We start from the raw sequence: 12874 nt of genomic DNA, 5'->3' as shown, positions 1-12874 counted from the left end.
CTTCCCCCCACCTTTGAATACTGAGAGTGATGTCATGTGGTCATTTGGTCATTTGGGGTCACCTGTCCTGGCTGTGTCCCCATCCCATCTCCCATGCACCCCCATCCCCCTCACCAGCCTGGCTGTACAAAAAACAGGAAAGGCCTTGGCTCTGTGTAAACACTGCTCAGCAATAACAAAACCATCTCTATATTGTCACCCTTGTGTTCAGCAGAAATGCAAAACACAACCCCCTATCAGCCACTGTGAAGACAATTAATTCTGCCCCAGCCAAACCATTGTCTTTTAGTTCAAGGCAGTGTAGGTTTCTACTGTCCTCCAGCAAGCTCTGCTCCCTGCAGAGGAGTTCCAGTGATTTGACCTTAACATGGTCTTTTCTTTCCTTGAACCAAGAAGAACATGAACCCTGCAGCCCACTGCAGCTTTTCCTGCTTCTCCCTATCCCAGTGGCCGTAGGTTGGAGTGGCACCTCATGGGAAATTTTGATGAAGGAATGCAGGGCCACAAGGGAAAATCCCACTGTGCCACTGCAGACCCAAACCATGTCTCACTATCACTACAGGAGGGCTGTGTCCAGGCCAGGGACTGGGACTTGTTGACTGCACTGAATTAGTCTGATTACTTATATTTGAGATGTTGAATTTGGGTGTAACAACAACAAAGGCTCATTTCAGTTCAGCTGAATGCAATGAAAAAGAAGAGATTCTTTTACTGGAGCAGAAGAAAAATTGAGAGCAGTAGAAAACAGCAAAAGGCAGTAAAATCCCTCGAAAGGGATATTTCAGTAGACAATAGATACTTCTCTTAGATAGGGCTAGTGCTCAACTACTGAATTACAGAGATTACCTATAGCATTTAATGAATAGTAATATATCATTACAGTTAGGAAACCATGATTTCAAGCTCTCAAAGATTTTCTACTTTGACAAGTTCCTCTTTTTCTTTTTCCCTCCACGTTCACCTGTTTCCCAAGCAGTCTGAAGGCACTGGAGGGATGTATGGCCCCAATCAGGGCTTGTAATTGAAAACAATTAATCAATTAAACCAAGCAGCTAAATTGCTCTGGGAGAAGGGAGGATCTACCTGTGAGATGCAGTGGGATTAGTGGCTCAGATATCTGCAGCTCTTGGGAAATTTTTGGCTTTAGATTTGTACACCTGAATTTCTCTTCTCTTCAATGTGGTAGAGTGATACAGAATATTCCAGCGGGAACAGGCTTCAACAATTGTCTGTCTTGCACTGGTAATGTAAAGATTTAAGGGGTTTCATGAACCTTAACTTAAAGCATAGTGGTGGGTGTCTCAGGAGCTGGTGAGAAAGTGAATTGTGAGGACCCAGATGGCTCAGCTTCTTATGAGTTCTCTCTCAGATCTGTGTGTGTAATTGTGTGTTAAAATTTATTTATCAGCAAGCAGCACAAGGAGAAAAAGAGGAAGAAAGGGTTTCCTAGGAAGCAAAAGAAGTAAAAAAAAAATTAAAAACAGAAGGTGAGGAAAACATACTCAGCAGAAAATACTAAATAAGGTAGAAGTAACTTTTAAACTTTCCTCTTTGCACCCTTCCTCAGGGTTTCCGCTCTGCCCACGCCTCTGACGGTGGTCACCGAGACACTTGTTTTCTGATAAAGAGGAAGGAAAAACCACCAGCTGTTGTCCCAGATGCTCAGTGACAGAGTGAACCCAAGCAGGAAAGTGCTCCTGATTTACCACAGCTTGGGAAAAGAGGGTGATCCCGGCTGGAGAGGGAGCAGCCGTGGCCCGGGAAGGATGGGAGTGATGCTGCGAGCAGCCCTGCTCCTGAGCTCCCTTCTCCAGTGCAGCGGTGAGTCCGGGCTGGGCACTGCCCCTGCCCTGCAGGGCTTTGGGAGGAGCTTAGAGTCAGTCCTCAGAGCGAGAGAAATGCCCTGGGATGTGGGAATGAAGGACTTCTGGACAGCAAATCGATTTATTGTTTACTTTTAACCCTACTTATACATTACAAAACTACTGTTCACGTGATTATGCATTTTTTTATTGGCCTCTTTATTTTGTCCATGAGCCTTGCAGGTAAAATGATTGGTTGCAGTCCAGAGCATCACTGCCCACGTTTGTCTTGGGTCTTCTAATTTTGGCGTTCTGTTTTTTCAGCTTCTCTCAATTTAGCACAATTTATGTTTTAGTAGCCTTGAAGAGTTCTAGAAAGTTTGATAAACTGCAGAAAAAATGGCTCATCTAGTGCACTTGTTATAAACAATGGTCTAAACTAAAAAACATGGAAAAACAGCTAAATATAGTTTGGCTGGTGTGCTTGGTACAGATTCTGGCCTAGACTGTTCAGGTACATTGCTACACTGGGACAAAGGCAGTAATCCTCATTTTTACAGGAAAGAGTTTTGGGTTTCTTTACCCAGTGGTTCAAGTTTCTCGTGTTTGGCTTTGGCTGAGAGTGGTGTCAGGAAAACAAAAGGGCAGTGCATCAAGGAAGTCTTTGCTGTTCCTCACAAGCCCCAAGGGTGGTGTCTGGGGCAGGTGCTGGCTGATGCCAGTGAGCTGCAACTTGAACTTTAGACCAACTCCTTCCCTCAGGCCTGAGTTATGCAGTAACTCTGACCCTGTGCTCTGCTCGGTGCTGGTGGTGGCAGGGAAGGACCAGGCAGAGCAGGAGAGCCAGGGTGCACATGGCAGGAGTCCCCATCCACCTGCCTCATGCCACACTGATTTTTGGTTACCCCACCCTGAGCAGCCCAACCCTCACACTCCCACTGACTGCTTCTGTTTCTCACCTGGTGGGTTCTCTTTGCCAAGGCTCCTGCTGTGGCTTCACCACCTGGCAGCTGCCTTCACCCTGGATGCTCTGTGTTAATTTTCACCCTCTTTTCTTCCTGCAGCTTTTCTGGAACTGAGTGGCTCCAGTGAGATCAAAGGTGTCTGGAAGGACTCTATCACTCTGCCTTGTGCCTATGTGCCTGTGGAGGATCTTGTGCAGCAAACCCTCACCTGGAGTGTGGTACATGACAAGGGTTCAGGCACCATCCTTCGGAGGGATAGCTCTGGTGACCACATCCTCCTGTCTGAGTACAGGGACAGAGTCAGCATCCCAAAGGATGTCCCAGGAAATGTGTCTCTCCTCATCCTGAGCCTGGAGATCTCTGACAGAGGGACCTACACTTGCCATGTCACCTGGAGAGACAGCAACAACAGCCTGATAGCAAAGGCAATCACCACCAGTTTGGAGGTTGTTAAAGGTAAATCCAAAAAGGAGGCTGCTCAGGAGGGAAAGGCTTGGATCAGGAAAGCTTTTGGCAATTAGAGCAGGTATGCAGTGTCTGTGTTTCCATGAAGAAGCATTTTGCTGGACAGTGCCAGCCTCCAGCAAGAAGAAGCAAATAGATCAGAGAGAAATTCTGCCCAGGGCACAGCACCCTGTGGCTCCTCAAGCATAGTTCATCTGTGGCTCTATCTGTAGGCTGTGGCTCAGAGTTTCCCAGGGGCATGCAGCAGTGGGGAAGTCCCAGGGATGTGGTATGGCTGTCCTTTGACTAAATTTGACCCGCAAGTGCTTTCCCTCCCTCAGCCCAGTGTGGGAGTTCATAGAGGCACAGAGACCGCAGGGCACCATGTGCGGCACAGCTGAGCCCAGCCCGTGCAGGGAGGCGATGTGAGAACCGAGCTGCTTCCCCCTGGCAAGGCAGACAGCAAAAGCGAGAATTCCTGTGGCAGGGGGACCGTCCCCGGCACAGCCAGGGCTCCGTGACCTGTCCCTCTGCTTTGTGTTCCAGTGGCAGCCACCAAGCCCATCATCAGAGCGGAGCCGGGGCTGACGCTGCCGGCCGGAGCCAGCGCCAGCCTGACCTGCGAGGCCAGCGGCTCCCCTCCCATCAGCTACCGCTGGTTCCGCAGCTCCCCGGCGGCCACAGCCCAGCTCCCGAGCAGCGGGGCTGAGCTCGCCTGGTCCAGCCTGCGGCCCTCGGACAGCGGCTCGTACTTCTGCGAGGCGGAGAACAGGGCTGGGGCCGGCGCCGTGCAGCGCAGCGATGCTGTGCAGCTCACGGTGACAGGTGAGTGCCCGCGGCTGCCAGGGGAGCATCGGGCACAGCGCAAGGAGCGGCATCCTCCTGCCTTCCTTCCTCCCTGCCCGCTCAGGAGCGGCATCCTCCTGCCTTCCTTCCTTCCCTGCCTGCACAGGAGCGGCATCCTCCTGCCTTCCTTCCTTCCCTGCCTGCACAGGAGCGGCATCCTCCTGCCTTCCTTCCTTCCCTGCCGGCACAGGAGCAGCATCCTCCTTCCTTCCTTCCCTGCCGGCACAGGAGCGGCATCCTCCTGCCTTCCTTCCCTGCCCGCACAGGAGCAGCATCCTCCTGCCTTCCTTCCCTGCCCGCACAGGAGCAGCATCCTCCTGCCCTGCCCGCAAAGAGGGAAATGCCAAACGCCTTCAGCACTGACACACCCCTCCCGCTGGCTCCAGTCTGTCTTTCTCTATTGACTCTATTCCATTTCCTCTTCTTTGAGGAACTGCTCTCTTCTGATGCAAAAGAGGGTTTCTACTTCCAATATTTCCTTATTCCTCTGTGGGTTTTTTGAAGTTCTCCCTGCCTCTGCAATGCTGCCCACTGCAGTTCAGCAAGTTTAGACAAGGAGTCAGGGCTTTGGTTGAGAACCAGGAACCAGTGAGTGGTCATTCATGGCAGAACAAACCAAAGTGGCCTTTGCTCCCCAGCACCAGCTCCATGTCTCAGGGAGACACATTGCACTTCACTCACACCAGGCTCTGACACCTCCAGGCTCTGCAGGACAGTGTGGGACACGTTGGACTCAGTGGCCTCAGAGGCCTCTTTCAATCTGAACCATTCTGTGATGAGTGCCTGGTGGGAACCTTGCAGCTCTCCTTGGCTGTTCCTCCAGCAGCAGAGCTGTGAATTCCCTGATGGCAGAGCCAAGCACAGGCACCACTCAGTGTCCTGTCAAAGAGGCAGAGCCTGCTCAGCTCCCAGGGCACAAAGCTTTGGCTGAAGCCCTGTGCTGCTTTCCCCAGCAGTCACCCTCTGGAGGGAACAGCACAGGGACAGGGCTCAGTGCTGCAGGTGCTGGCTCACACTGCTGCCACAGCAGCCCCCTCCTGTCAGTGGCAGGGGGCTGCTTCCTCCTGCTCCCATCCCACCTCCAGGCAATTCTGTAGCACAGCAGCATCACCAACGTGCTCAAACCCCTGTGTAAGCCTCTTCCTCACCTTGCAGATCTGCCCACAACAACAGCAACCTTGCAGAGGAGTGTGGTAACCACAGGGGGACACCACTCAACCATAGGTGGAGGTGAGAGCTGATGGCAAGGATGGGGTGTTTGGGCTGTGTGACACCAGTGCTTGGCAGTGGATTTATTGCTGGAGAACAGTCTTGACAATACTAAACTTGAGTCCATATGCCTCAGTTTTTAACTCTGATGTCTCTGAAAGCAAATCTTCCTTCCCTCGGTTTCCAGTTTGTCTTTCTAGGACAGATTGTATGTGTCTTTGGGCTGCTGAAAATGCCATTTCCTAGGTTGCAGAGCATACAGGATGGGATGTTCTGGGTTTGGCTCTTTTCTAAAGGGTTTTTTTCCTCGTTATCTGATCCTTAAAGGAAGCTGCTGAGGGGAGGCAGATCTGGTGTCTCCTGTGGCAGACACGAGGGATGCAAAAGCTTCCTCAGACCTGACTGAAAACATGCACTTGACCAGGGACAGCAGTTTTGAGGGAGGGCTTGTGATTTCCCATTTGTTTTTGTGGGATGTGGGAATTTAGGTCTGGACTAGAACAGGTCTGCTTGTGGAAACTTTCTATGGTTGGATTATGTTTCATTTGAATATATATTATATATAGTATCCATCCAGTGACTATATGGTACTACATAACCCTCTATAGTGTGTACACAGTGCTCATTTCTGCAGTTTGCCTACTTTCACTGCCTTGCAAAGGGGATGGAGGCATTCTCTTCTGATCCTACAGCTCTAATCCCAGATCTCCTGGTGCTAAAATGAGGGCTGGAAATGCACTGTCAGACTTTAACTCATGTTTGTTTAGCAGAACTGCCCATAGCAGCAACGACTTCTGAGAGTGGTGTGGGATACCCAAGGAAGAATGAAACAATTAGTGGTAAGTAAGAGCAAAACCAAGCTGAGAAGAAGATTAAGGACCCAAACCAGATGCTCTGTAGGTGGGAACTTCAGCCTCAAAATTAGTATTCTTGCCTTTTTAGGTGCAAATTGCATTAACAGCTGTTCTCAAAGGACCCAGATAAATCATGGTGACTCTTTAAAAGATTGGGGATGTTTTTATGGAAGAATGAAAAAAAAAGTGTTGATATATGGGGCACATAGTGTTGTTGCAGTGTTCCTGAGCTGTTGGTCCATTTTTATCTTGGACTGTCAAAGCTGAAACAGCACAAAAGCCTCGGTGTGTGCCTCAAGCAGATCTACACATCCTCCAGCTTTGCAAACAGAACTGAGCAGCACCCTTGGATGGAAAGCTTTATTTCATGATATGCAGTGCAATCATCCTGCCCAGCTTGCATCCCTGGTCCCCTCAGCATGAGAGGGACACTGTCTGTACAGCTGTGGTCTCTTGCTGAGGTGTACACAGTGCTGGCTCCCACAGCACCCACTGAGAGCCACAGGGCCAAGGGTGTGTGGGGACACAGCTCTGCAGGGACACAGCCCCATGGGCTCAGGCAAGGCTGGCTGTTGCTGTCCTCAGGGACCTGGTACATGTCCTGTACCTGCTGCTGGCTCCCAGGAGGGCTCCCCTGTCTGAAAATCTTCTGTTGTATTGCTTTAGATTCCCAGAGGACTGGCTTGCCCCTGTACCTGGTCGTCCTGATTGCTGTGGTGTGTGGTGCTGTGGTTTTCCTTGTCATCTCTCTCATCATGTGCGTTAGAAAGCCCAAAGATGGTGAGTAAAATGTTCTGGAAAACCTGACTGTTTGACACATGCCCAGCATGGTTTTACCCTTGGTGGGTTTGGGGTCTGGAGCAGTTCTTGCAGCCACCAGCTCTGGCACCTGCACGGTGCAGGCAGCAGATGACGTGTGCAGTGACACAGATGGAGGGACACCCAAAGAGCAGAGGAGTTCTTGCAGTCAGGAGGGTTTTCCAGGCAGCAGCTGTGGGGCTGGGGCAGCAGTGGCCCTGGTGCTCCTGAGCTGCACCCTCCCATCCCTGCACTGGCTCTGGGGCAAAACAGTCCCTGCCCTACAGCCCACCCCAGGGTGTGTGGCCACAGAGCCTTGGGATGGCTCCTCACAGACATCCCAGGGCTCAGACTTGCCTGCTTGGCTGGGCTCATCATTCCAAATCTTTGAAGTCTCTGGCAGAGGGTTCATCCTGTGCTGCTGCTGGGAAGTGCTTTTGGCACCAGCTGCTGCTCAGTTCCTGCAGTTGGTACCCAGAGGGAAGAGGTCATTGTCAGTTCTCCCTATTCCATGTGAATTTGTTTCCTCTCTGGTCTTTAGTCACAGGATCCATTCACTGAGTGCCTCTGTCTCTCCTGCACTGCCACCAGAATTCCCCTTGACCAAATGGTCCTTGGAGCTGTGCAGAGAGCACACAGGTGTGCTTTGGGGTTTGAGATCCCACAGACTTCATTTTCTCCTTTCTTTCTCTATAATGATCTTCCTATGCTTTCATGCTACCAATTAACACTACAATTGTGAACTATTTCTTTTGCCATTTTTCTTATTTTTATCTTTTGGGGTTTTTTTAAGGAATCCAGAACAACCGCTTTCAAAAAACTGTTCTTTATTGAACTTCTAATGAATAGGGAAACTGGGGAAACTCTGGACTTCTGGTTTCTAACCTCAACTTTCTTTGACATTGGGCTGGTTATTTTGACCCAGCTGTGTGATGGCTGGGTTGTTTTTGTTTTCTTGGAATGAATCCTGGGAAACGGAGTCCTCACCCATCTGACATGGTATCCAAAGCTGTTATTTTTATTCTGTCTTTAGAGGTAGTTTTCTTAAACCAAGAAGATAAACAAACATTCTTTTTTTAAGACTATAAATGCAAATTATTGACACAAATTCTGGTTTTTCTTTTCCAGCTCAAGTCTATGACGTAAAATTGTGAGTATAACCCTTTATCTGGCACATTGATGAGTCCTGGGATGCTGTATCAGAGCAGAAATAAAAAGCACTGCTATAGCTGTCGTAATTAAAACCCCCTTAAGCAGGCTAGGTGAAGAAGTTCACAGTTAGCTCAACAGCATGTTGTAGCCTGGTTTGTGGGCTTTCCACAGCAACAGTGTGGGAAGAAAGATCTTTTTCATGGCAATATCAGAGTTGTACAAGTGAGCAGGAGCTGCTTGACTCCCTAAGGCCAGAGAGGGCTACTGGAGATGATTGACAGTGCTAAATTTTCTGTGTTTTTCCAAGGTTAGATTCCCAGTGTTTTTTCAAATGCAAAGAAAAGGAACTCCCCTTCTAGAGACTACTCGTTATGTGCTGATTTATCCTCAAAACATCTCTGGCTGAATTTCCTTCTTCTAACCATAGCTGTGGCAGGAAGTTATAGCTGTTTTTAAACTCAGGTTTCACATCCTGATTTGCTTGTGACCTGTGGAAGTTTAATGGAAAGCCTGATAATCTGGTCAAAACATACAAGGAGAACCACTTCTCTAGGTATAAAGTGCTGCTGACTTGAGTATTACAGTGGGATGTGCCAGCACCCCAGTGCTTTCCCTGCAGTGTGTAAGGCAGCAGCTTAAGTAACATTTGAGCCCTGAGCAATGAAACAAATGCTGTGATGGCATTTCTCCTTACAGGATCTATCTTCATTTAAAAAATATTAGATACCAGAAGCCAGACAGTGGATGTGGGCTGCTTTCAGTTCTCAGTTTATTCTCCCTCCAATACTTTTTATAAATATTTACTTCTCTTCAGGAATTATCTGATTGTGCCAGTACAAGAAATGGTGGTAATCCTTTCATTGCTTGCACACCCTTTGCTCCCTCTCCCTGGAAACTTTCTCAGGGTTGGAAGTGATGGTGCTCCAATGCCCAAGGTTTTTCTGCCACCAGAAAGCAAAGGACAAAATTCTCTCCTTTAGAATACTGCTGCAGTCCAGTGCCCCAGGTTTACATGAGTTTGAATCAGACCACAATGCTTTGTTTACCCTGGTTTCTACTCTTCTTGCTTTTTCATTTCAGCCATAACTCAAGAGCAGCAGCTTCTTCAAACACGCATCACTATGAGGAACCCATCTGCGCCACTGAAAACAACTATGTGATGGAGCTTGGGGAGAGCAAAACCTCTGAAGAAGTAAATAAGAATGTGTCTGACTGTGTTGCAACCCCCCAGGAATCCGAGTATGAAGTAGGGGACACTTCCTGAGAGCCAACAATGCTCTGCAGATACCAGTCCTGAGGAACACTTTCACCCAGACAAAATACATATTTTTCACTTTTGCCCCTGACAAATAGGTTGGACAAGCAGTGGCTGTTCTCCCTTCACACTATCCCTGCAGTGAAAATGAACATCTTGTCAGGAATCTGCTGTATAGAACTCCTGATTCTGTTTACCTTGATTCCCTCTCACCACCTCTATCCAAGAAAGCCCTCTGAAAGCTGCAGCATGCAGGTCCCAGGCTAGAGCACTGTACTGAAATTACTGCTTTCTCTGGCCAAAAGGACCAGTGTTCCCAGCCTTTGTGTGGTGCAAGGAGAGCCAGCACTGAGGGCTGCTCAGCATCCCCCTCCCTCTGGGTGAACAGGGCAGGATGGGGCTGGCTTGGGAGTTGATGGTTCTTCTCCTGCCCACCTGCTGCTGCACAGATTTAACATGAGAGACCTTCTAGAAACACTGAAAGGCAGATTAAAGCCAAGAGAAACTCAGGAACCTGCCACCCTAGGAGAAGCAAGAGTGGCCTGTGCAGTCCTTGTGCTGCCCTTGGTCCCCTCTGCAGCCCTGCAGAGAGGTCTGGACACCCTGGCCACAGCTCTGGGTGCTTCTGGCACTGCAACCAGGCACGTTCTGACTGAGCTCAGGTTCTGTTCTCTCTTGAAAGGTATGATGGATATTTGAAAGAAGTTAGATACTTTTCCATAAGTTTGGGGTAGAATTGCTTACACATGCCTCACATATTTTGCTGTGTGCATTTCTGCACAGCTGGCTCATTTTGCCACTCACAGCCCCTCACTAGGTGCTCAAGAAGTACCTTCCTCCCAGATTAAAAGGCCTGCAGGGTACGTTATGAATAATTTCTGTGGCCCTGAGTAAATCTATCATGCAGAATTTCAGAAGAACCTTTTTATAGCAAACAGGGCAATCCTGTGTTACATTAAAAGCCATGCAGGCAGATGCAAAACTGAGAGTGACCTGAGGGATGAGCAAGACATTGGTAACACAGGCACAGGATTAATGGGCCCCTGGCTGTGCTGCTCACACTGAGGACAGCTCTGCAGCTGCAGATCTCTGAGCATCAGTTCAAAACTCAGCAGAAATCAAAGGGAGTGTGAAGTGTTAATGGAAAGGTATTCCAGTCAAAAAACAGGATTGTGGTAGTGTAAAGCCCCTGGAATGTTGCTAATTTCTGTATGCATGTTGGCCTCATCTTGGGTTTAGCAGAGCAAAAAAAGTTACTGAGGAGAAGAAACAAATGAGCAAAGTGTTCCCACAGGGGTCAGGGCTGAGAAGGTAAAGGGGCTACTTGTTTACAGCTTCTCTGAAAAGGATGCAGAACGTAGTGATAATTGTCTGGTAGCACTTCCAAAGGGCAAGGAAAAGAACTTCTTTGCATGCAACACAGAAATAAATGTGGAACACAGTACTGCTCACCCGAGGCTGAGAGCCAGGGCTGTAATGGGAAATTAGAGGGATTAATGATTTATTTAAGAGTTCATCAGAATGCACAAACTACCAGGCACGCTTTCCAGGCACTTATGAGTGACCTTATACTTTCTCCTGTCCTACAACTTTTATTTTTCTTTGTGAAGAATGTACTTAAAAATCAAGGGCTGGGACATCTTGATCTCTGAATGAAGAGGGAATACCTGGCAGCTGCTGGTGCTGTCATGGAGAAAACTGTCACTATGCAGCTAATTGTAGATGTGGAGAAAATAGGTCTGAGTGTGAGGTCAGAGGAGGCAGGAAGGACATGTTAGAAGGTGCTGGAGCATAGCCCATCCATCTGAACTCCGTCTGACTGCTGTGGTCACCTGAAATGACCTGCAGTGCTCTTCATCTTCAGGGTCAGGGTGTGGCCAGAGCTCCAGCTGGAGAAGGGAGCACTGAGGGAGGGCAGAGATGCAGAGAGAAAGGGTGACCCACTGAGGGACAGGGTGGTCAGTCACACCATGGTCTGAGCTCTCACTGCTGAAACCCCATGGGAAATGGCTGCCAGGAATCCCACAGCTTGCCCCAAAATCACTCAATTCCAGCTGTACTGCAAAGCCACAGGCACTACAGCCCTGCCAATGTGGTTAAACAGCAGTGTTATCCTGGCTGGACAGCCAGCACCAGGAGCTGATGATATTAAACACAACTGTTGTAAGGCAAGCTCATGAAACTGAAAATAAATCCATGAGTTATGGTCTCCATGTGGTTTGTGTCTGCATGCACTGGGGGACAGCTGGACAAGGTCCAGGTCCTGGCTTGGTCTGGGGTGTACCTGGGCAGAAGGGCAGCCAGAGGATGAGCTGAAGTCACAGCAGATCATCCTGGACCAGCAGTTTTGTTTGCCAGACCCAGAGCTCAGCTCTGCAGAGCACTGAGAGGAGGAACTGAACAGCCTGGAAAAAGCCAGCATCAGACAGTGCTGAGACTGCAGAGAGCAGCAGCAGCTGGTGCATGTGGTACCTGCAGGTAAGGAAACATCTGCACTGCTCTGATGGCTGGGGTGTGCAGCCCACCTGCAGCACCAGGAATGAAACAAGAACTCAGATGACATCATACACATGGCTCACTTTCTTGGAATCTGGAGCTCTTTACAAGGATTTGGCCAAGCTAATAGCAACCCAAAACTAATGTCATTGACCTGGGAATTCCTGGGAAGGGAAGTGGATTTTTTCACAAAGAACACTTGTACATTTTGTTCCTGCCGCACAAGCTTTAAGGGGAAATGCTAATTTACACTAATTTCTGTTTCTTTAAATGGAACAAGGTTATCTTTTGATGACTGACTATATGATTATCTGATGTGACAGAACTGTGATGTGAATGACTAGGGGAGATCACACAATCATCTACTCTGGGACATCCAAAAAACACTTAGTAAAATACACTCTGTTGAGTCAGATCTGTGAGTTAGCTGTGGCTGCACCAAACAAGAAAGCCTCAATTAAAAATTGCTTCTTTTTTGAATGCATGTGGTTGAAATAGAGTACTTTGAGACCTTTCTTCCTTGGTTATCTACTTTTTGGTGATTTGCTCACAGCTGGGTACTGAATTTCATCTCCTTGAATGCTAAGGATCTTATTTATCACCAGAGAAAAGGTAGCAAACTTCTCTAGCTACTGGCAAAATTTGTCAGAACTGAATGAATGTAAGATGCAGGCTCAGCAGAGCTGGTCCCTATGAACAGGGTCTGAGTGACCATCTGTGCTCAAGTTGGGGACATGGGGATTTTACTGTGTCACCTGGAGTTAGCCCAAGGTGGGTAGCAGAAATGACAAAACAGAGTGCCAGAGCTGTGGTACTTGAAGAAATGAGACTGGAAAGTGTCCTGTGCTGTGTGTAGGAGGAAGGTGAGTACCTGGGGGGACAGGCTGCAGAGTGCCTCAGCTGCAGCACTGCTTGGGAGAGAGCAGCAAGTTCAACCCAGAGCAGAGACACTGGAATAAAACACTGCATTTTACTACTCCAGGTAGCTAGCCAAAATGTCTGAGACACTGAAAGCTTTTTCTTCTTTTGTTCAGATTCAAAACTGTGAGGAGT

The 12874-nt window shown here is 48.6% G+C and overlaps 1 protein-coding gene across 1 annotated transcript; it reads left to right on the top strand.

The window, feature by feature from the left end:
• Window positions 1-1766: 1766 nt before the first annotated feature.
• Window positions 1767-11458, top strand: LOC117003004 (V-set and immunoglobulin domain-containing protein 4-like). Its single transcript, XM_033072595.1, has 8 exons — window positions 1767-1821; window positions 2867-3223; window positions 3758-4036; window positions 5213-5287; window positions 5992-6105; window positions 6787-6900; window positions 8047-8068; window positions 9151-11458. Exons 1-8 carry the CDS (start codon window positions 1767-1769, stop codon window positions 9332-9334), a joined length of 1200 nt encoding a protein of 399 aa, XP_032928486.1. The 3' UTR covers window positions 9335-11458.
• The last annotated feature ends 1416 nt before the right edge of the window (window positions 11459-12874 follow it).

The sequence above is a fragment of the Catharus ustulatus genome, chromosome 14, assembly GCF_009819885.2.
Source record: "Catharus ustulatus isolate bCatUst1 chromosome 14, bCatUst1.pri.v2, whole genome shotgun sequence".
In the NCBI taxonomy this organism is placed as follows: domain Eukaryota; kingdom Metazoa; phylum Chordata; class Aves; order Passeriformes; family Turdidae; genus Catharus; species Catharus ustulatus.
The sequence above is the reverse complement of the archived record's forward strand: the minus strand, read 5'-3'. Positions and strand labels throughout refer to the sequence as shown.

Bases quoted from the DNA above. Each gene is read 5' to 3' on its own strand.
- LOC117003004 (XM_033072595.1), top strand. From the start codon at position 1,767: ATGGGAGTGATGCTGCGAGCAGCCCTGCTCCTGAGCTCCCTTCTCCAG. The intron at 4,037-5,212 runs GTGAGTGCCCGC...CTCACCTTGCAG, and splicing joins TGTGCAGCTCACGGTGACAG to ATCTGCCCACAACAACAGCA. The intron at 6,106-6,786 runs GTAAGTAAGAGC...GTATTGCTTTAG, and splicing joins GAAGAATGAAACAATTAGTG to ATTCCCAGAGGACTGGCTTG.